Source organism: Xylocopa sonorina, chromosome 18 (assembly GCF_050948175.1).
Source record: "Xylocopa sonorina isolate GNS202 chromosome 18, iyXylSono1_principal, whole genome shotgun sequence".
NCBI lineage: Eukaryota > Metazoa > Arthropoda > Insecta > Hymenoptera > Apidae > Xylocopa > Xylocopa sonorina.
The window spans coordinates 4117588-4138754 of NC_135210.1; the positions used below are offsets into that span (position 1 = coordinate 4117588).

At 37.2% G+C, this 21167-nt stretch overlaps 5 protein-coding genes and 1 long non-coding RNA gene across 8 annotated transcripts in view; 1 reads left to right on the forward strand and 5 right to left on the reverse strand.

Moving 5' to 3' along the window:
• LOC143431517 (uncharacterized) overlaps positions 1–6687 on the reverse strand; it is a 45597-nt gene extending 38910 nt beyond the window's left edge. The window contains exon 1 of one of the 3 annotated variants that reach the window (XM_076908302.1): positions 6371–6687. In XM_076908302.1, the coding sequence (XP_076764417.1) occupies positions 6371–6504 (134 nt within the window). In that variant the 5' untranslated portion in view covers positions 6505–6687. Of the gene's footprint in view, positions 1–6366 lie in introns of all 3 variants that reach the window. The other 2 variants (XM_076908301.1, XM_076908304.1) reach the window with 2 other exon arrangements.
• LOC143431522 (uncharacterized) lies at positions 1227–2068 on the reverse strand. Its single transcript, XR_013102716.1, has 2 exons — positions 1619–2068; positions 1227–1529 (listed from the first exon to the last, which is right to left on the reverse strand). It is a non-coding gene; the product is annotated as an uncharacterized LOC143431522 (long non-coding RNA).
• A 1822-nt stretch (positions 6688–8509) lies between the features above and the next one.
• On the reverse strand, positions 8510–10819 carry LOC143431648 (uncharacterized). Its single transcript, XM_076908563.1, has 3 exons — positions 10408–10819; positions 9040–9238; positions 8510–8907 (listed from the first exon to the last, which is right to left on the reverse strand). The coding sequence occupies exons 2-3, from the start codon at positions 9208–9210 to the stop codon at positions 8557–8559; spliced, it is 522 nt and encodes a 173-aa protein (XP_076764678.1). The 5' UTR covers positions 9211–9238; positions 10408–10819; the 3' UTR covers positions 8510–8556.
• A 468-nt stretch (positions 10820–11287) lies between these two features.
• Usp1 (ubiquitin specific protease 1) lies at positions 11288–14459 on the reverse strand. The gene is made up of 6 exons (XM_076908250.1): positions 14282–14459; positions 13864–14043; positions 13520–13758; positions 12588–13371; positions 12323–12515; positions 11288–12231 (listed from the first exon to the last, which is right to left on the reverse strand). Exons 2-6 carry the CDS (start codon positions 14030–14032, stop codon positions 11673–11675), a joined length of 1944 nt encoding a protein of 647 aa, XP_076764365.1. The 5' UTR covers positions 14033–14043; positions 14282–14459; the 3' UTR covers positions 11288–11672.
• Positions 14460–14968: 509 nt separating this feature from the next.
• On the forward strand, positions 14969–16566 carry Aay (phosphoserine phosphatase). The gene is made up of 5 exons (XM_076908562.1): positions 14969–15175; positions 15253–15387; positions 15471–15616; positions 15694–15855; positions 15941–16566. The coding sequence occupies exons 1-5, from the start codon at positions 15033–15035 to the stop codon at positions 16033–16035; spliced, it is 681 nt and encodes a 226-aa protein (XP_076764677.1). The 5' UTR covers positions 14969–15032; the 3' UTR covers positions 16036–16566.
• Positions 15937–21106, reverse strand: Ube4a (Ubiquitination factor E4A). Its single transcript, XM_076908561.1, has 15 exons — positions 20361–21106; positions 19899–20291; positions 19505–19831; positions 19235–19428; positions 19038–19148; positions 18725–18925; positions 18517–18634; positions 18257–18433; positions 18030–18175; positions 17791–17940; positions 17464–17707; positions 17204–17366; positions 16873–17077; positions 16622–16805; positions 15937–16516 (listed from the first exon to the last, which is right to left on the reverse strand). Exons 1-14 carry the CDS (start codon positions 20925–20927, stop codon positions 16664–16666), a joined length of 3138 nt encoding a protein of 1045 aa, XP_076764676.1. The 5' UTR covers positions 20928–21106; the 3' UTR covers positions 15937–16516; positions 16622–16663.
• Between the last annotated feature and the right edge of the window lie 61 nt (positions 21107–21167).

Consider the following 21167-nt stretch of genomic DNA (forward strand, 5'->3'; position numbering starts at 1 on the left):
TGACTTGTATAGAATGTAAACGAAATCTGAACGCGATAACGTGAGCACAGATATGGATACGGATGCAGCACCCTGTGTTCTCTAGAAATAGAGCAGGGACCTCCCAGAACGATATGCTCATATTTAGATCAGCCCCCAACTTTTCTTCGTAGGACAGGAAAGATCTGTGACTTCTCGAGAAAAAAAATGTACGCGTAGTCATGGAATATAAATATCTCGAAGCCACTTAATCCAGAGAGAAGATACGAATTTTTTGACCCTTTGTAGTCAGAGATGTCTGGTCCATATTACACACGTATCATGGACCATTAACGTTAATTGCTATTGTCGCTGTTCTAATATACGATCACTTTTGTAAATATATTTTCCGAAATATACGCGAAAGCTGGCTTTAGCCGTAAAAAGAGCCGACAGACAGACAAAATAGAGGGACGTATTGCGTTTGACGGGAATCGCGGTCCATTGTCACTGCCCTGCATGGATTCGGAGCACGGGCATGGAAATAAATTGCGTTCGATCGCAGCTAAATCTCATCTCGATCCATCGGGAGCAGAACGGAGGCTCACAATTTCCGCGTTTGTCCCGGGGATTTCGTTACAATTAACAAGAAGCCCGCAATCGCGAGTGGGAATATCGAAAAAAATTGCCGAATCACCGCGCCCATGGTATCGTTGGTATTAATGGTATTAATCGTCGTCGTTGCCGAAAATAAGCTTAAACGATTATATATTAATCGTTTAATCAATTATATATTTCGTAAAATAATAAGACGATTAATTATTGACGCACGTGAATGTGGATCGGTACAAAATTCTCGTTTAATTTTAGTATTCGCTGGTATGTTGATCTTGAAAATATTGGCACCCGCTACTCGCGTCCTCCTTTCTCTCTCTCTCCTCCCCTCTCGTGCATTAAAACGCATATCTCCACGGATTCCGACAAAACTGAGACGGAGGCGAATTTAGGTGAAGAAATTAAGAGACAATTCCGGGCTTGCGTAACGTGATATCTTAATCAAAAATGTCGTAAAGTTTCCTGTGAAAGAACGCTGTTTCCGGCGGATACAGCTGTACCTTCGTCCACTTCCGTTACACATAAACAACGTCACGATTATATACATTTCTTTAACTCCGATTCCAAGTGCGAATATTGAACGAATGTTTCTCTAATTGATCGTATCTCGTGCGAGTTGTTCGCGAGTTACAGGAATAGTTATCAACATTACCGACAAGCATAACAACAGTTCAACATTTTTCTACATCATTTTACACCATTTATACTTTATTTCTATTTTCTCCAAATTTCTTTCGTCGCGAAGATCCCCCTCTCGAGTTCTCTTCGTCCGCCAAAGTGCTCTCCAACTTCGTAACCACTGCGCCGTACGTTATCACACGGATCTGTGATCGTAGTCGATGAACAGAGCCAAGATCATCCTCGTCTACGGGTGCGCGTACTCTCCAGAGATACTTTCACCGGTTCAGAACGAAGGGTTCAGCGCCAGCCATTGACCATACCTCGAAATTGATCCACTTAATGACCACGTAAAAGAATATTAATCGATTGATCGTGCAAACGACCTCGAACAGGTTGCTCTCGGTGGACACACCGAACAGCAGACCCCGGAGAACCGGCGCGTCCACCAAGAACGCCTGCCTCCACATCTCGTGATCGAATATCGTATCGTTCGTTTCGATCGTTACTTTCGTTTCTGGTACCTGGCCCCTGGCGATCGTGCCATCGGACCGTCTCAACTTCCGTATCCAACCGTCGACTGTTCTCACGATCGAGTGGACCTCGCCCATGGTTCTTATTGATGATCAACGCGCGACGATCGGTCGTAGAGCTATCATCGGCGCAACCGACGAATAACTGATCCCCCGTTGGTTCATCGTCGGATGGTTCCTGGTCGCGAACGCCAACTTCGACGCACCTACGGTTACCTAACCGCTCTAGAATCGTCATCGGTTAAATGTGCCTTGGGTGGATTGCGAAAGCGTTGCGTATATCGATGCACAGCTGGTCGGCTCTGGCGTTCGACCGGCGTTAAAATGTTTGCTCGCGGAATCGAAGCCAGAGTGTATTGGTCGGAACGCGTGTAGCCTCGTTCGGGATCGAGACACGGGCATTCTCGTTCCGCGGATACATAAAGTATCGTGAAAAATAGTCACTCGACTACCTCGGTCCACGAGGCGGTTGGAATTGCTCGAGTCGTTAAAAAATGCAAACACACGGGCGGATCGTTTAGGCCGTTGACACCAGGTCATTCCTATAAATAAGAGGGTGCATTCTAGGATCTCGAATGCTCCTGAAATAGCGAGAATCTCGACGAGTCGAAATGGAACGACTTTGTATACGCGTAACGTTCCACTCGGCAACAATCAATTGCAACTAATAAGCGAATAAACACGCTAAAACCTAATCGAAAGAGTTGCGAGTATATTTGACGAATGGCACCGATAAGAATTACTTAGAAAAATTTCAGAAAACGGTTTTTGGCTCCGATCGAGGAACTTCTTTCGATAAGCCCGCCTTGCACCCTCTCGTTCAACCCTCCGGTGGCGAGGCCTTGACCTTAGCTTTTAAAATTGCTCCCACGTAGGCGGAATCGCACGTTTTAAGTCTTTGAAAGAGGTGTCTATCGCATGTGTACATACGTGCACGGCCCTTAGCCGTTCCCTCTGTGAATAGGGCTCGCTTTGAATGCACCGACACCGGTTCACGGTTACAAGCGAAATATTTGTCGTGTCAAGGCTATCAAACGATATCAGCTGGCAAGGCCGAGCATTTTCAAGGAAGAAGAGAAATACCGCCTTAACTCGCCAGACGGAAGACGAAAGCGAACAAAAATTCGCCGAGTCCATTATCAAGGATCCCATCGAATCCTCAGTCACGCTTATCAAGCTTAAGTGATTAATGACGCCTTTACGTGGCAGTACTACATTTTTCAACACCTCGCAATTACCAAACTGACTGTCTGCGAAGGGTGAAGGCGATCGTTGCATTTATTAATCCTTTCGTTGCTAAGTATAGTCCATCCAACGTTGAGTGCCTTCTGTATACCAAAGGTGACTAGAACTTCAAACTTTGCGTTTTTACGATTTTCTATGAGCTTAATAGGATTTATGAGTTACCTGAGCATTCTAGATAACCTCTAACAATCCATGATTAGAGGAATCCACAGTTGGACAAGATCGAAACTTCGGCCACGATTCTCATACTTTTAAACGTACGGACTGGCAAAGCTGCAGGAAGAACGAAACGCGACAACTCAAAAGAGTTAATTTCATCTTTCAACCCACCGCCCCTTTCCTTTCGCTCAATCCTATCCAATTCTCTCTAGTGTTCCTCCGGCTGATGGAAAACCGAGGTAAAGAACCGGCGGTTCTTCGTTCGTCGCGTTATATAGGACGTCTCTCAAGGACAGAGCGAGGAGAAAATGGTTGGACGATAAAGGACAGAAGTTAGAGAAGGGTAAAAACTGAGGGAGAGACGAGCAGAGAAGGATTGAGAAGATACTGGTGGAAGGCACAGAGATGGAAGACAGGGTTCCCACTGAAGACGAAAGTCGAGGAGCAACGAGGCGTATATCATTCATCCCACGACAAATCGCACTCTTATTGGCAAGCACGAGAAAGCTAATTTGTCAAATTTTAGCCTTTCATGCTGGACAAATTGAAAGATATTAAATCCAATAAATTAGACGCTGACACGCTATCCTTTCATCTTCCACATTTCTGGATTGGTTTCACAGATATGTCTAAAACATACAACACAGTCTGCCGCGAACAGTTTCCTTCTAAAAGATAACAAGGACGAAGAGGGGACGTGAATATCGTCGATGGATAGAGACCAACAGCGGAGAAAATGGGAAAAGGAATTAGATGAGGAGAGAAAACGGAAATGTGTGCGTGTATGAAAAGCTGGGTGGGTAAAAGACAAAGAGAGGCGACGAGGGGGGAGGGAATATGAATGAGCAAGCGAATGCTACCTGGAAAATACAGAGAGGAGAGAGAGGGAGGAATTCTGAAAGACGTAGAGAGAGGCGAAAGGGGTGAGACGAGAAGGGCTCGGAGCAAGACGGAAAACTGGCTGCAGATCGATAGAACGGAGCTGCGTGATACTCGGTTTTCCACATAGGAAACCAATAGACGTGCTGGAACGCCGTGAATGGGATACATGGCTACGTGATGAACGCGGTTTGAGAAAATTACAAGTTTACAGCTGTCGTCACTGCCGATGCAGAAAGAATCGTGCTTCGAGCACGGTGCGAGGGTGAAATGATTTTTACGCATGTCCAAAATTGCCCACCAGCGAATCCATGTTCGAAACTGTTGCATCCTCGCCCCCACGTAACTCTGTCGTCACGACGTATGCTAAACTAGTACCTGCTGTGTCGCGAGACCACAGTATCGCGTCAAATACCCTTTTAATGACATCAAATCTGCTGTTCAAATATAAACTTTCGTTTTACGCTCACGTGGCACACTCTACAGGTTTGCTCGTTAATTTTCCATCGCTAATTATGTACTCGTGTAATGGTACAGCCGTGTGACTCATAAATTGATCGATAGAAAACTATCACAGTATAATTTCTATAAAGCAGATAAGGTCAATAGAAATGTTTGTTCGTATCTGGAAATCCACTCGTGTCTTTCAAATGATTAAATAAAATTTCTGAATGAACAAAGGGTTTACTTTTGTATTATTATACTGCTGCATTATGAACAAGGTATCGCATATCTCTTTGGCATTACAATGGGTCCAGATTAAACAGAAATTTCCGTAATTATTTTATGATTTTCCAGGAAGTAACTACCTAATTTATTCGCTACACTCCCTGTTTCGTGCTTATGAACGTTTCGCGTTGATTTAACTATTCCACTGACAGACTGATAAATAAAAACGCTATGTTTTCACATTGCATTGTGCAAAGCCAGCAAATATGTACGTATATACTTCATCCCGCAGAGAGAATGTTTGCACGAAAGCAAAGGGCTGCGTTTTTGCCTTTAATTAAAGAACGTTCTAATTACCACAATTGGCAGAGATTATTTAAACACGGAAATTTATATTCTTTTATATGCTCTCTGAGGCGCTATCGGTTAATTCGAGTAACTATCTAGAATTTCTAATCTAATTTTGCTCTATTCACTTAGCGATACAGGTGAACAAGAAAGTAAGTACTATCATCTATATAAAACTTCGGCTATTTCTCAATCTATGTTGGCAATCTAAACGATAATACACCTATTATACCCGCATTACTTCCATAACGTTCACAGTTTAAATGAAAAGCCGGATTAATACGAACCAATAGCTACTCCATTGTCCATAACGTGGATTACTACGTTACATATATATATTATCTTAACATTTCGTGTGACGGTTCAGGGCCTCGCATTTTTAAGGCTTATTCAATTATATTGATTTGATTATATTACGAATTTCGTTTAATTTCAACGCACGCGAGACTTATGGAACACGTATGTATACCTAACTTATCTTTATCGATCTGTTTTCGTCTTATTTTTAGCTCGTGCAATTATTCTCAAAACTCTCCACCAAACGTTAACTCTAATGATCTATACGATATGAAGGGATGTGGAATTTGAAAGAGTAAAGCAAATTACAAGTACCTTCCGCGCGTTTCTAACGATGAGACGAAAATTAGAGGCTACAAATACTCTGGCGCGACGCGCCTCCCATACAGTGACACAAAAATAAACTCCCCGAGCGGAGCGTACAATCAATGACGTCACGTTCGGTCAGAGTTCACCGGTCGGTGACCTCTGTTCGTTCCAGTCACCTGGCAGCGGTTGATAAAATATCCATATCCGTAACTGTTCGCCAGACGACGACTCAGCTGACGCGATGCTTCGTCGTTGGACAGTTTCCCTGCGCAAACGTGCCGCGGCTGGATCAACGATGCCAGGCCACGCGATAGTGCACGCGAAAACCAAGTCGATCTACATATCGAGCGGGCGGTACATTTCTGCGAGTAACACGACATACGTCGTTCCCGAAGCGTATCGAATTTCTCTCTGCTGTTCGATTTCTTCCCTCCTCGTCCCACCAACCACTGCGTCGTAACCATTATTACACATTTACAACGCTACCTTGTTTCTTACCACAAACAACTAACCGCCTAAGTCAACGCACAGCCATTGTTTACGTGTGTACATATAAATGTTCCTTAACGATCTGATCGCAGCCAATCGCATCGAAGAAACGGAGATGAACACGTATGATGATATTTGGATACGTGCAGTTTAGAGATTGTCATCTATCACGAACTCGTTTGAATGAAAGAAATATAAGAACGAGGGGATCGTTAGCGGGAAATGGAAGCGATGTTCAACTACTTACTTACTTGCTGTCCGCGTTCCCTAGCTGACAAGCCAATGACGATCCATCGCTGTCATTCTCATCAGCCTCTTCTGTCGGGGGTTGTGCTGCGGCATGGCTCCTGTCGCCGGTCTCCAGGTCAGCGACGAGAGTGTACATTGGCGTCCTTTAGGCAAGCGTGGAGCGTCGCTTCTTGGACGACGACATCGTCGTCACGCGCGAATAACTTCTCGCTGTTCTCCCCCGCGTTACACGACAGAAACGTAATCGGCTGGGCCCGTGAAGGAGGCCAATTTCGATCACAAACCCTTGTAACACCCGACCGCACGTAGCGCCCTCCCGCCATCGAAGCGACTGTGTACAAATATACGACGCCACCTAGTGGCGTCACCTAGCGCGGGAACTACGAGCACTTTCAAACACCGTTCGAACGATCGATACCACCTACTGTTTAACACTAGTTGCATCCCAGACGAAATGTGGAACCGATAAAGATTAATACCTCGCTAAGTTTTTAATGCTGAATCTAAACCTGAATTTTAATACTTTCTATTGGACTTTTTAATGCGTTTGAAATAACATAATGACCTTATTTTGCCCAATGCAAACCTGCTCCCTTATATTCTAAACTATCTTTTTCCTATGCACATTATTCTTCTTCTCAACTAAAATTCATTACTCTTTTCTACGTGTACCATCTAACCCTTAAATCTACCCCCCAATCCCCCTATTAGTCGCCTTTTACGACAAGCAGGGGATACTGTGGGTGTATTCTAATCCCCACCACACAGGGATGTTTCGATTTGAACATTGGATGATTAATAATTAATTATCTTATAACAATGTAAACGTATATATTTTATAAATATGTTTTCGACAGATTACAGGTCTGTTAATAGTAGTAATACAAGACAATAGTACAAGAGGAATTAAATCATAGAGAAATTCACAATTTTCTACATCGGACAAGCTTAATTTATCAATACAATGGGATATATGTGCACGTGATATTTTCTCCCGCAGTCGGATTCATTATGAAAAATTGACGGCGCAAGAAGAAGGAGGAAGTCAATTGCAGTTGACGGCGAAAGAAAAATGATTCAACTCATGCCACGGTTGGATTAGACACAATACATGTTTAGAATGGCGCAGCGACCTCCATCGCTTACCAGGCAAAGAAAATAATCGTTGCTCCAGTTGGGTGTACGCCAGCAAATGTAGCTCCTTTTTAAATTTGCCCTTCGAGCGTAGCCTTGACTTTCAGGCCGTGAAACTTGCGTGTATCTCTAGCCGGTATCTTGCACCTGCCTCTTCAGATATCGTTAATTGGAACATCTAGATGCAGGTGTTCTATTCGTTCCTGTTTTTACCTAAAAATACCTATGAAAGTAAATCGATAAGTTCCGGTTAAGAGACCTTGCTCTTTTAGATAACGAATTTTGATAATTATATAATTTAATTTGAAAATGAACAAACCAATCGATTAAAAGTAATTTTAAACAAACGATAAATGCTAACTTGCTGGATGTATGGAGTGCAGCAGGTTCCAGAGAGTGTAACTCTATATCTAAAAATAAATGAATAATTATTTTTACAAATAAACTTTTCGATGATTTAGGTAATACAATAATGTTAGCTTATAATTTAACGAAAAAAAGTATCTTATAAATATCTACTTATAAATATCAAATTCCAGAATTAATACTAATATATTTTGTGTTTAATAAATATGTAATACAAACGGTACAAATATATGTATACATAGATATATAACACGTCTGAAGAATAGATATAGAACTTTTTTACGCATGTATATACTTTAAAAAATACCGTGCACTGATTGCATAAAAGGTTGTAGTTGATTTGGATTTATATTGATATTCAGTCCAAACAATATCTATCTAAATTAGTTAAACGTAGAAAAATATAACTGTATTCTTCTCGTGGTATCATACCCTGTTGGATATTGATTACTTTCGATCGTGTACCTCATCCCGTTTTAGTTAGAAACTAAATTTTCTTAATCTCAACTATTAGAAACACATTACATTATTGTGCCGCGTAAGTGAATATGTGAACAAAACATATTGATAAAAACTACTTATAATATTAATCATTAATTGCTGTTAGCAGCTTTGTTGTACTGCTTCGTCTTCACAATTTGTTAATTTGGAAATTGTTACGTTCTTACGGGGAAAAGGCAAATTGGAATTATTTGTCCTTTTTATTTCCCGAATCGTCTATCTGGTTAACAATGCTCGCATTTGTGTTTACTGTGTCATTAGGCCTGTCTTTAGAAATTTCATCATCTTGAATGTCTGTAATGTTAGTTTCTCCTTCCTTTGTTTCCTCATCCTCTTCTAGAAGATAGTCCCAGTCTTGTGAATCGTCGCCGCCGTCGCGAACCTTACTTAATTCCCTCTTCAACATCTCCAGACATTCTCTACGCTCCTTCCACTTCTCTACTTGCGCTGGATCTGGCTTCGCATCTTCACCTTGCATTCCTTGTTCAATCTTTTCTTTCTTCTCGCATTCTAGTATGTACTTTTCGTAGCTCTCCACCTACGGAAAAACGTCCGATTAATGCGTGTATGGTATCTCGCAAATAAATGTAAACACTTTCGTCACATTATCCTGGTTATGGCGCAACGTTAAAAACTATTATTCGGAAGCACGAATAGAAAGTTTAAGAACCTTGTCTTGTAACATTTGCTGGACATGATTTTGCCTTTTCAGATGACGCGGTAACCAAAAGCACGCTTGGATGAGTCGCAAGAATATCCAAACAGCTCCAGCAAGAGCCAAGTACGAATAGGCAGTGAAGACCATACTTACGAGATCGACCGAAATCTGTTGATGCTTCATATCGACAACTTATTAGTCTTAATCAAATCTGTAATCAACAAACGAGAAAAAAAGATATTTAAACATATTTCATTTTCCTCGATATCTTATATATCTAAATCCTATTCTAAACATATTTATATATTAACCAAATTTACAACATACAATTAACAATTAATATAATACTGCACTTTAAACATTTACGATACAATTTGCCAGACTATACGTCTCTTATCGCTTACATCACAAATATTGAGGACATAACATAAATAATTAGAGTATAAATACGAACAGCAAGTTAAAAATTTGAAACGCTCCATCGATTTTATGGCAAACGTAGTTTGTTGAGGAAAAGGGGTACGCTAGAACGTGATGTGCAGTGCATGTAATAAACGTCAATAATATTACGACATCCATCTGCTTATCGACGACATAGTGTGAGCGTATCGATTGCACTTACTTTGTTAGAACGACAAATATGCATTATACATTGCAAGGGTATTCTGTATCTTTGCAATTTCCATTCGCAGCTTTCGTTTAATTTTCTTATTAATCAACGTTGTGATTAATAAAAAAAAACAAAACGTAAGACGAACAAATACGATACCCACGCATCTTTCACATCGAAGTACGCACATTTAATAGAATTCTCGTATGTTACACTCACCATGTTATTGTACAAATTGACGTTAAATTGCTACTGGTGAATAAATCTCAGGCACGTCTAGTTTACTCGCATTTTATGTAAATAAAGAAGAATGTTATTTCAAATAAAGTGATAACCGTACATAAAATTTAAATAAAAGGAACATCAAGTATTTTATATCATTACAATAGAAATTATCAGCGATTATACCTAAGATCTATATTTTCGTAACTTTCTCACCTTTGCGCTCTAATATTTGAACTGATCGATTAGAAACTTCACTCATAACCTCATATGAACACTACTCGAAAGGCGATATAATTTAAACGATGGCTATTTCTTAATATTCTTACAAGTACTAGGAAAATAATTTTACTCTAACTACATGTTCACGATTACTGGTTTCAAACAATGAATAGAATGTAAATACGAAAATATGTATCCACGCGCGCTATAAAGTATACATGGATGCTCTACTTTCGTTTGAATTCAAAGTATTCGTTAGCGCGCAAATTTGATTTCGTCCGATAATACTTGAAATGCCTGCACACTTCTTCATTCAACGGACTTACCTTTTTCTAAAGGAACAATAATGCAATCATATCCAAGTTAGGTACAATTTTGATGGAAAAAATAGTGACAAGAACTCGAATGGAACGCGAGTGGAATAAAGTAGAAGAAAGTACAGTACGTCAGGCTGACGGGTGAAACACGACTATCTACTACTGACCCCTATCGAGACAATCGATATATGGATATAGCCACGTATGATTAAAACTGGCATCCTGACAACTCTTTTACATGTATATCACCCTAGACAGGACATTCCACGCTATTAATAATTCACCGTTCTTTGATCTACTTTTCTGTCTCCTTGTTTAACAACCAGCCATTAAACTTCGAATTGCTCAATTCCTTCTCGCACGATACATAAATGGTTAATACAAATTGCGTGTAATAGCGATTGATATTCGCAAATTTAACTGTGATAATAATTGAACTAAATTCCAAATACGTACATGAAAAAAAATTAATTCTCTAATTACTTTAGCTTGGCTCGAACTATTTCTCAAACAGTAGTATTGTTCTGAATTATTTGTAAAAGAAACACAATTCGATTACACCATCTTTCTGTCTGGGAAATAAAAATATAAAAACATTGTTAAGGAAATACATCTGTAGATACATAATTTAATTTTATAAAAAAAATATAAAAAGAATATATTATCGATTTAATGGTATAAACTTTTCTTCTTCCTAGTGTTCTTATAAATAAAAGATATATGATAAAATAATAAATGTTTATCATATTATGCAAAGAAATGGTACGGTTAATGAACATATATAACGATGATGTCTATGATATAAACTTAATTGATAACTTCACATTTCACTCTTGCGTGTTGATCCATGTAAAAATCACCTAAAGCTAAAAAGAGCAGAGAAATGAAATCAAGAATACACATTTTATTTTTACACAGATAACTTAAAAATAAAACGCTCCATGTCCCAGCTAACATTAATCATCTAAATACAAATTGACACTTTGTGGTATTTAATAGCAAGACTTGAATAGCATTACCGTTTAGATTGAAGGACTTATTGCATATCATTTCACTATCAAATTCTAATTCTTTTAACGTGATTTCAATACATAATTTATTTACTCTCTACGAAATTATACACGCTCATCTATACCCGATACAGTACGTACAGAGTAATCAGATGTAGAGTGTGGGTGACAACGTAGTCGTAAACAGGAAGGAACAAGGCCCATTGCGCTCTTAATTTTGATAATCGATATATATCATTTGTTACCTTTGCAAGGGAGAGAGATTTACGTCATGGACCTTACATAGAACAGGAGGTAAGGAGTGGCGGAATTTCGCGGATTTGGTGCTAATTTGTCTTCTAATTCCCGCAACGGGATTACATGTACTGCCTCGTCGTCACACTCCAACCACGTGCTGGGATGTTTATGACGTCTAATACCACAACAATCCATACTGCGACAACCGAACTTGACTAACTGTTCCTTACTTTCGCTAGCACTCGGCTTGCTTCTGAAATACTTCAATATACCAGATGTTTTATCCGACGACGACGAATTTGTGTTTGTGCTGCTGCTACCCTGACCGGACGCTTGTCGCTTACTATCTCTGTCACACTGAAAGTATTCTGTAAACGCGGATTCATCAGGCAAACGGGTATAAGCTACGTAATGACCAGCTGTCATTGTTGCACCCTGATGCATAATAACAGAGTACAATTTATATACATGTCGTGATTCTGATCTGCCACTTGTAGTTCCACGTGTTTGATCATTATTGCATTCTTCGCAAAAGCATTGTAACGTTAACGGTGTTGGCATATGATTATTAATTTTTTCCATTGACCTACAGTAAGATATATTTATATTGAAATAACAATTTCCCTTCCTCCCTCCACCATCTTTTCAATGAAGGAACAAAGAAAGCATAATCTTACCCTGCTGCAGTAGAAAATCTTTTCAACTGCAATATAAGTAACCTTGGTAAAGATGGAAAACATACAGCTCTACGAGCTTCGTTATATCGAAGACAACGAGCACACCAATACTTATCTCGGCCCCAAAGAAGTTCACTAGTAACTACTGCACGTTTATATACTTCGCTACTATCCATTGGTCTTACTTCTTTATCTATAAAGAAATTTATCCATCGTTTAATGTATAACAGATCGTTTAATGTAAGTGATCTTCATTATTGCTTACCTTTCTCACTTGATCTGTCAATATCAATAGGCACACATATGTCGCAAAATGTTTCTTTTCGTTCTGTAACGTGTTCACATTCGAGACATGTAGTTCGTAAAAGGCTAACACCTTCAAAATCCTCGGAGATGAAGCATTTTTTGCTTTCTGGTCTATGACTGTTTATGTCTCCATTACTTTCAGGGAATTCATTATGACCATTTTCATATTTCATATAATACTTCATGTAATATTTCATGTTTTCATATGGTCTGGAAGATACTGATACACCATTTAAATTCGACTGTACAAGACAAGACGAACTCCCTCTTGTAGTTATCTTCTTCTTTTTTCTAGATTTTCGAATGCTTCTTTTATTGGAATTACTACCTTCTGATTGTATATCTGCTAAGTGTTCGGTGGAGAAATCCGACAATCCATCGTTACCTTGTCCAAATTGGCTTTCTCTATGTCTGACTAACAATTGGAATGTTTCTCTGATATTATCAAGTAAGCACACTAAAAGTTCATGAGCGTCTTGTTGTTGATTTCCTTCAAAGATAGGGTTCACATCTCTGAGTGCCTGTAGAAATGCATCTGGCTGATATGGTTCACTGTTTTCTTTAGCCTCTGATGCATGTAACGCCATGAACAATTCGTGTAACTTTTCAGTAGCTATTTGTATTCTGTGTTTATTACTATCTCCAGTAGGTCCAGCCAAAGCTAACAGATCTTTACTACTCCAACTCCGGCTGCCACTTGATGTGAGCGATACACCAGTTCTACCCAAAGATGATGATTTTATCTGATATAAAAGATACATCATTTTGTAATACTATTCTTCGTATACATTAAGAAACGCTATGTGTCCCAGGCTTTTTTCTCATGGCAAAAGACTGGAACACTTTTATATACTAACTCGTAGAAGGTATTCCTTATCTCATAAAACTTACTTTAGTTTGAAGTTGTTTATCATTTAAATTAGACAAATCTGTGGCCAAGTGATGCAAATTATGTAAAAAGGATGGTGCGAATCGTAAAGTATATATTACACTGTTCAAAAAACATGTATTCCCTAAATTACACAAAGTAGCTATTCTTAATCCTTCCGCACCACTGTTCGAAACGTCGTAACTTCCATCTTGATGATTGCTCAGCTGATTACGATAACCATTCAACATTTTGCTTGTACCTTCATAATTAATGGGTGTTATACCACAACTAATCTGCCAGCCTAACAATGCCTCCTCTTGCTTGATAAAGTATTAAAGTTTATAAAAATAGAAAGTTTACATACTATAAGTGAAGGTATCTGTGTTTAAAAGGCTCTCCCTCTCCGAAGCCCGAGGAGCCTGAGAAATATTGCTAGAACTGGTACGTTCACGGTTAGAAAGGGATAAGCAAAATTTCTTCCTAGGGGGAACAGAACGTTTATCTGCATCTTCTTCTGTTTCTAATACTGTCATTTTCTGTTAACCTGAAATAACCATCAAGATTATTACGTTGACCAATGATATAAACAACATTTGATGCCTGCATTTAATTTCCGCGAAGGATCATCCCGACTACAAACACATTTTAAACACACGCTACTCTTCGCGCACAACAACATTCCTTCGTACCAATTACACTCATTCTAGACCATATTAATTGTATTAATTTCTATCGTGAGGTTCGAATCTACATCTCTATTACTACAGTCTCTATTTACTTACGTATTATTTAGTAGGGAAGTCATGGAACAAATGAGTTTGATATTAACCTTACTTAATCGAAAAAAAAAACTGTATGTACAATTGAACCGCGAAATGTTTCTTGAAAAAGATAAACTACATTTCTACTAATGTCAGACGGAACACTGTTTCTTACAATATTGCGGTAGCCATTACCCGTTGCACCTAATATCACATATTCATGAATCGCTCTCATGTGCGGTTCACAGTTCCACATTTACGTACTGTTATCCTACACCGTTCACAGCGTCGTACGAGCGTCACCAAATGGTCATTGGTGTGACCGTACCATATAGATATAACATGTATAAAGTAATCCACTCAATATGCGATTGTTACGAGAGAACTAATACGTTTTAATCGTAACACAGTCAAACGACACGTTGCCTTTCACGAAACACTATCAGAAATATGTCTGCGATTTAATACAGGGCAGAAAATATCCTTTCCTTGTTTTATTTTACCAATACCGTACGTCTAAGCGTTTACAATTTCTCCGTGTTGATGTACATCTTAATTAATCTTTGGCTGGAAAGCTTTAAAATTAATTTCGCAATAATAATACATGTTGTTTACGTGTAAAAAAACTTTCTCATCGGTGATTAGAATATGGTTCGATGATTTACTACGATTAACGAATAACAACAGTAAAAGAATTGTAATTCCAAAAGGATACTGTCCGAAGGATACATTTACATATTTATATTATACGTATGTACTTGGAAGATTTTAGATGGAGTCGAATTTGAGTAAGTTAAAGCTGATATGGAAGAACGCGGATGCGGTCACTTTTGATGTCGATTCAACCGTTATACAAGAAGAAGGGATCGATGAGCTTGCAAAATTTTGTAACAAAGAAAATGATGTCGCTGTCCTGTAAGTTTGTTCTCTCATTGCTTCTTGAAATTACGAAATTTCATACTTTTTGTTTGACTAACTCGAAATGATTTTAGGACGAACCGGGCAATGCAAGGGAATATGACCTTTCGGCAATCTTTGATAGAAAGATTGAATATTATACGACCAAGTTTTACACAGATAAAACAATTTCTTGCTTCTCATCCACTAAAACTTTCACCTGGAATCAAGTAGGAAACAATTTAGATTAATGACAAAAATATCACAAGACATTTTCATTTGTTTACTTTAAAATTTCTGATGAAAACTTCAGGACTTTGATAACGGCCTTACATACGAATAAGAAACAAGTATTTCTGGTATCTGGTGGATTTCATTCACTAATTATACCAGTAGCCACAGCCCTTGATATTCCATTAGAAAATATTTTTGCAAACAGGCTTAAATTTTATTTCACAGGTGGTTACTCTTTTATGCTAATATACAGGGTGAAATATTTAAATTGGAACACAGATATCTCATAAATTTATTTACAGGAGAATATGCTGGATTTGATGAAGATCAACCTACTGCAGAAAATGGTGGAAAAGCAAAAGTAATCAACTATCTTAAAAAAGAGAAAGGATTTAAAACTATTGTACACATTGGAGATGGAGCTACAGATTTAGAAACTGTTACAGTTGCAGATTTGTTCATAGGTACATCTGAATTGTCCAAACTCTGTGTGTTTACTGTATTTGACTTGCAACTCTTTTAATATTAATACCTCTTCTTAATCCATAGGCTATGGAGGAAATGTAACCAGAGAAAGTGTCAAAGAACAATCTCCATGGTTTATTACAGATTTTAATGAACTTGTCAATATTTTATTTCCCTAGTTATATAGACACAAACAATATGATATTTCTTATAAATACTGTAATAATTTGTAAATTTTAGTAACAACTGATGAATATTTCTTAATGATAACATAACATATAAAAGTTTTATAAATTTTGACCGACGTTTCCTTTATTAAATAGTTACCTTTGAAATTGTTCATCTATTCTAAGTTTTAGACCATTGTTTAAACAAATGGTAGAAAGCAACTTTATTCCAAGTTCGTTTGTAACACTCACCTTGTTCAAATTAAACATAAGGAACTTTATAATGTACGTTTATACTTTTTACACTTATTACACATACAATAACAACGTACATACAGTTTAACTCTATGCTTAATATTATTACATAGACAGTTACAAGACACAATTCTTTGCACAAAATGCAATGTCAAACATTCTACAGAATGATAGTAATTGTAGCAAAAAATCGGATATGTACATATCTATGATGTCTTGTATACAAAAATATATACCTCTGTATAAGCCATGAAATAATGAAACTTGAATTAAACAACATAGACCACAGATCTATACTTTGTTATATTTAGATTACTTTAAGTATTAAATGTGAAAAGCATACCTTTCATATTACAATTCATTGACTAAGTTACAAAACTTATAATCAATAGCAGTTCCTCATTTTCTCTTGCTTTTTTTGTTGAATCCATTCTTGTACTCTACGTCCAAGTTCAACATCTGATTTGACCATATCCATAGTAAGAGGAGACCGATTAAACGGGTCAGTTTGGTCGCTTAATAAATGCCTGAACAACGCATTAACAAATACATATACAATCGCAGGAAATAAGAAAAATATACGTACTAACTAACCTTGCAATGGTTTGGCGATCGATAGTTATCTTTGATGATGGAAGAATGACAGGATCTGTCATTACAGTAGACATAATTGGATCGAGAAATTCATCAGGAGCATCAACTAAAATTTCATCTTCTTCTTTTTTCTGACTTGCAGCTGCCTCTACATTTTTCGCAAACTGATCCAAATCACCTAATATACCAACACCACCAATGCGAACTGAAATATTACTGATCTTAATTACGTGTATAAAAATAATTGTAAAACACTTACATTTTGAATCAATAAACATTTATAAAGATACTTCTAAATGTAATTGCTTTCTTATACCCGCTATATACTTACCCAGAACATTATCAGCCAATTTGAAAAGTTCTGGACTATATGAACGGCCATCTTGAGAAACAGCTAGTGTAAAAGATTCACTTTGGCTAAGATTTATGTAAATTTCGCATATATTTAATACCAGATTCGCTGGATTGAATGCATATTCTTTTTGACCATTAACCTGGAACAAAAATGAATTTTACTAATTATTTGTACACCATATTAGGGTTAATAAGAGATTCTAAGTAGAAAACATGATATAATGATAAAATTTTTACCTTCAAATTTTTTTTATTTGGTCCAACTAGCTGAAGCAACAAATAATTAAGCATAGAAGCAATGCGATCCACCATTGCAGGATGGCAAAAGATTGATTTTATTTCTGTAGTTAACATTTTTATTGTGTATATAGTTTTTCTACCTAACATGTTGTCAAATCGAGCAATCATTCCAAGATGTAACAGATAATGGGCCTGTTGATCACGTTCATGTTGCGGTAGTTTATTCCATTCTCCACTTTCCCTTTTAATTTCAATATAAATTAATTGTATTAATTAAATATAAACGAATATACATATCAACTTGCTAATGACCGAATTGAATACCTTGCTTGAATCAACTGTTTTAATCGAGCCATACACGTAAGTGCTTCGTCTAATAGAAAAACTGCGTCATTCATCAAGAGATTTACGAAATGCAAAAATAATGGTGGCTGAGCTGCTTCCATATTAGCTTCTGCTAATCTGGCTAAAAAGCTACATACATTATAAATATTTGTTGTTGTGTATGATATATGATAGTTGTATAATTTAATATATATGTAATATCTTTGTTTCTCACTTACATAAAATGATCACGATGCTCCGGTAGTTTCCATAAATACTCCATAATAACGTACATTGGTCGTCGATAATTGAACTTTTGTTCGAATTGTACACTTTGCCCAGTCATTTCAATGCTCACGAATACTTTAAGTAAATTTGGAACAATCTGACAACAATAAAAATTAAGCTTTATAAAAGAAAAGAAGCAGAAACATTCCGTTTTATAAATTTCAAACATATTACATACATATTCCCTATATGGATGACTAATAAATAATTGTTCCCTATGGAATGTCCCTAAACTCGGTGTTACAGGACTCATAGTCTCATCGCTCGTAGGTAAGAGGGCCTCTAAACCTTCCGCCAAACGGGCACGTAAATGAGGATTGTATAAACGCTGTTGGGACTCCATTAATACTATGATCTAATGTAACATACCCACCTAATTATTTGACTAAATTGCTAATTATTTACTTTTACTTAGCACACATATTATTGTTGACTTACCTCTGTCAGCACTGGTGTTAGAAAGGATGGCCCTTGTTCTTCAAAGACATTTGGATTAAGGCGACGCAATAAGTATAAAAATCTAATAGTATTTTCTACTACGAATTCAGGAATGCATCTACGTAAAAATATGTTGATGTTGATTAAATATCGCAAGCAATAATTAATGATATACTTTGGCTAAAGAAAAAGGATAGCTAAAACATACTTTAAAGTATCTGGAACAGTTTCAGGCAAAGGCAACTCCACTACTTTACATTCCTTTGGAATGTAATCATTTTGTTCATCTTCGTCAATCTCTGCATCATTTAAATACACCTGAACTAGCCAAAATGCTGTCGTTGCATGAAACTTTGCTAATAACTTTAACATCTCTGGCACTAAAAGACTAGCTCGCAAGGATAAGTACCTGGAATGAAAAATATTAATTAAATGAACAATGAAGCAATATATATGTATAGTTTCCATTCTATTTGGAAATGTGAAAATATTTCGGAAGCTGTAAGTAATAAAACACATACTTGGTCATTTCTTCTTCCATGCGTTGAGTTATTATTTCTAATACTTCTGACCTACCACCACTCTGTGCATCTTGATATACTCTTTGTATCCTCACTAAGTCTTGATTTGTTCTATCATTTAACATATAGTTATCTTAGTTATTAATTTCACTATGTAGTATTTGCAATTGAATGTAAATAAACATAAATCTTCAAACCTTAATAATTTGTCTAATACTACTCTATAGCCAAGATCTAATGCTCTGTGAGTTAAAAAAAAACATTCAGTGGTAAATCCAAATGTGTCCGCAACTGGTCTGGTACCATTTACAGATGTTGGCATCAAACAGGTTTCCGAAGACATTCCTTTTAAATGTATAATTGAATTTCCATATTCATTCTGATCATTAGTCTAGACAATTAATTAATAATAATTAATATTGGGCCGGATAGATGTCAATATTCAAGCCTCTTGTAAACTAACTCACCTCTGCGGCACAGTATGTTGGATCAATTTTAGGCACTTTGGATTCATTTTCTTTAATGCAAAATGGTTGACAAAGACGTAATAACACGTTTCCTAAATTTAACATAAAACCATCAGAGACACATAACATCGAACTAAAACCTACATCATTTTGAGCATTCCAAATTTTTCCTCTATTCGCATTAGAGTGAAGACAATTCCCTATCCACTGTAAGGTTAAATGGCGAACTTCTGTTGAGCACTTTAACAATAAATGAAAAACTTTTTGTAATGATTCATTCAATACATCCAGAGCTGTCCAAATACTTCCTTCAACAGTAGCTGAAAGCTGTAATTGAAAATAGAAGATAAATATTATTTTAAATGTTTCTTTTTTCTTTCATCACATTACTCGCCTGTTGTAAGGGCTTCTCAAAGAAATAAAACGGCTCCTCTACTGTTTTTGGTAAACAACTCAAACTAAAGAGTGCACCTAACAATGTATCTGCATAAGCTCGACCATGATTATTTTTTGGGGTACTGTGATTAATTAACAGTTTGGCTAAGGGTTCTATCGAGGAGAACAGATTTAATATGGTAAACCAATATTGGCGGAAAAGGACAAGATTACTTTGTGCAGCCTCTTTGTAAATTATGTCAAGGATAGGATTGAAAGATGCAGCTATCGCATCTGTAGCATTTTTATCATTTTCCGCTTGTAACTCTGACACAATACCATTAATAAATAACATGAATTCTGCTTTGGGTTCACTTTCAGCCATGCACAATGCAATAAATTGATTGTGAATCTGAAAAAAAACAAAACAAGTTAGTATGAAGTCTAAACGTTATATATGTAATATGATGTATACATCCACCTCCTGTTCCTCAAATAATCCTGGCTCTTGTAACGCAACACTTGCGTTCTGTAATATAATCTGACTTATCTTACTAAGAATGTCCGAGAACTGTACTTTATTCTCATAATGTTGTACTCGACAGTAGCTCTCAAACAAATAAGGTATCAATATTTTCTCGGTTGTATGAGGATCTATATGAATTTGTTGAGAATTTGTAACCGTAGGTACTAATTTCGACTCAAGATCGGATAACATTAATCGTTCAAAAACCGCTTGCTCGATCGTGTCAACATCAACTAAAACCAATCTACGTTTTTGAGGTTCGTTTGCCTCGGTTTCGTACAATGTTATCCCAAATATATCACCCAGAAGGCGGTTAACCTGACAATCAACTTTCGCGTTTTGGGAATCTTGAAACTTTGTCGTTACAACGACGTTGTCAGCATTTTTATCCTCGGGTTGCGCAATATAACCAACTCTATTACTTCCGTTGATAATCGCCTGATTCTGTGAGCAGAATGACACGGCATCGTTGAGAGTTGAAAACAATCCAGCAAACGGATTGTTATTCACATTGTCGCACATGGTTCTCTCGTTAGAAATTAAACACGATTGTCAAAACCATAATTAATCTGGAAATTAATCGCTGCGATTTAATTTTCACTCTAATTGGTAACAGACACACAAAATAGGTCTCGAGTACCCTCGTGATTATTCCACACTACGTACGATACGTCCCGTCACTAAGCGTGCGTACGTGTAACATAAATACGTGTGCGCGCACACGAGCGTGCGCACAACTAAATTGTACGATCTGATTTTTTC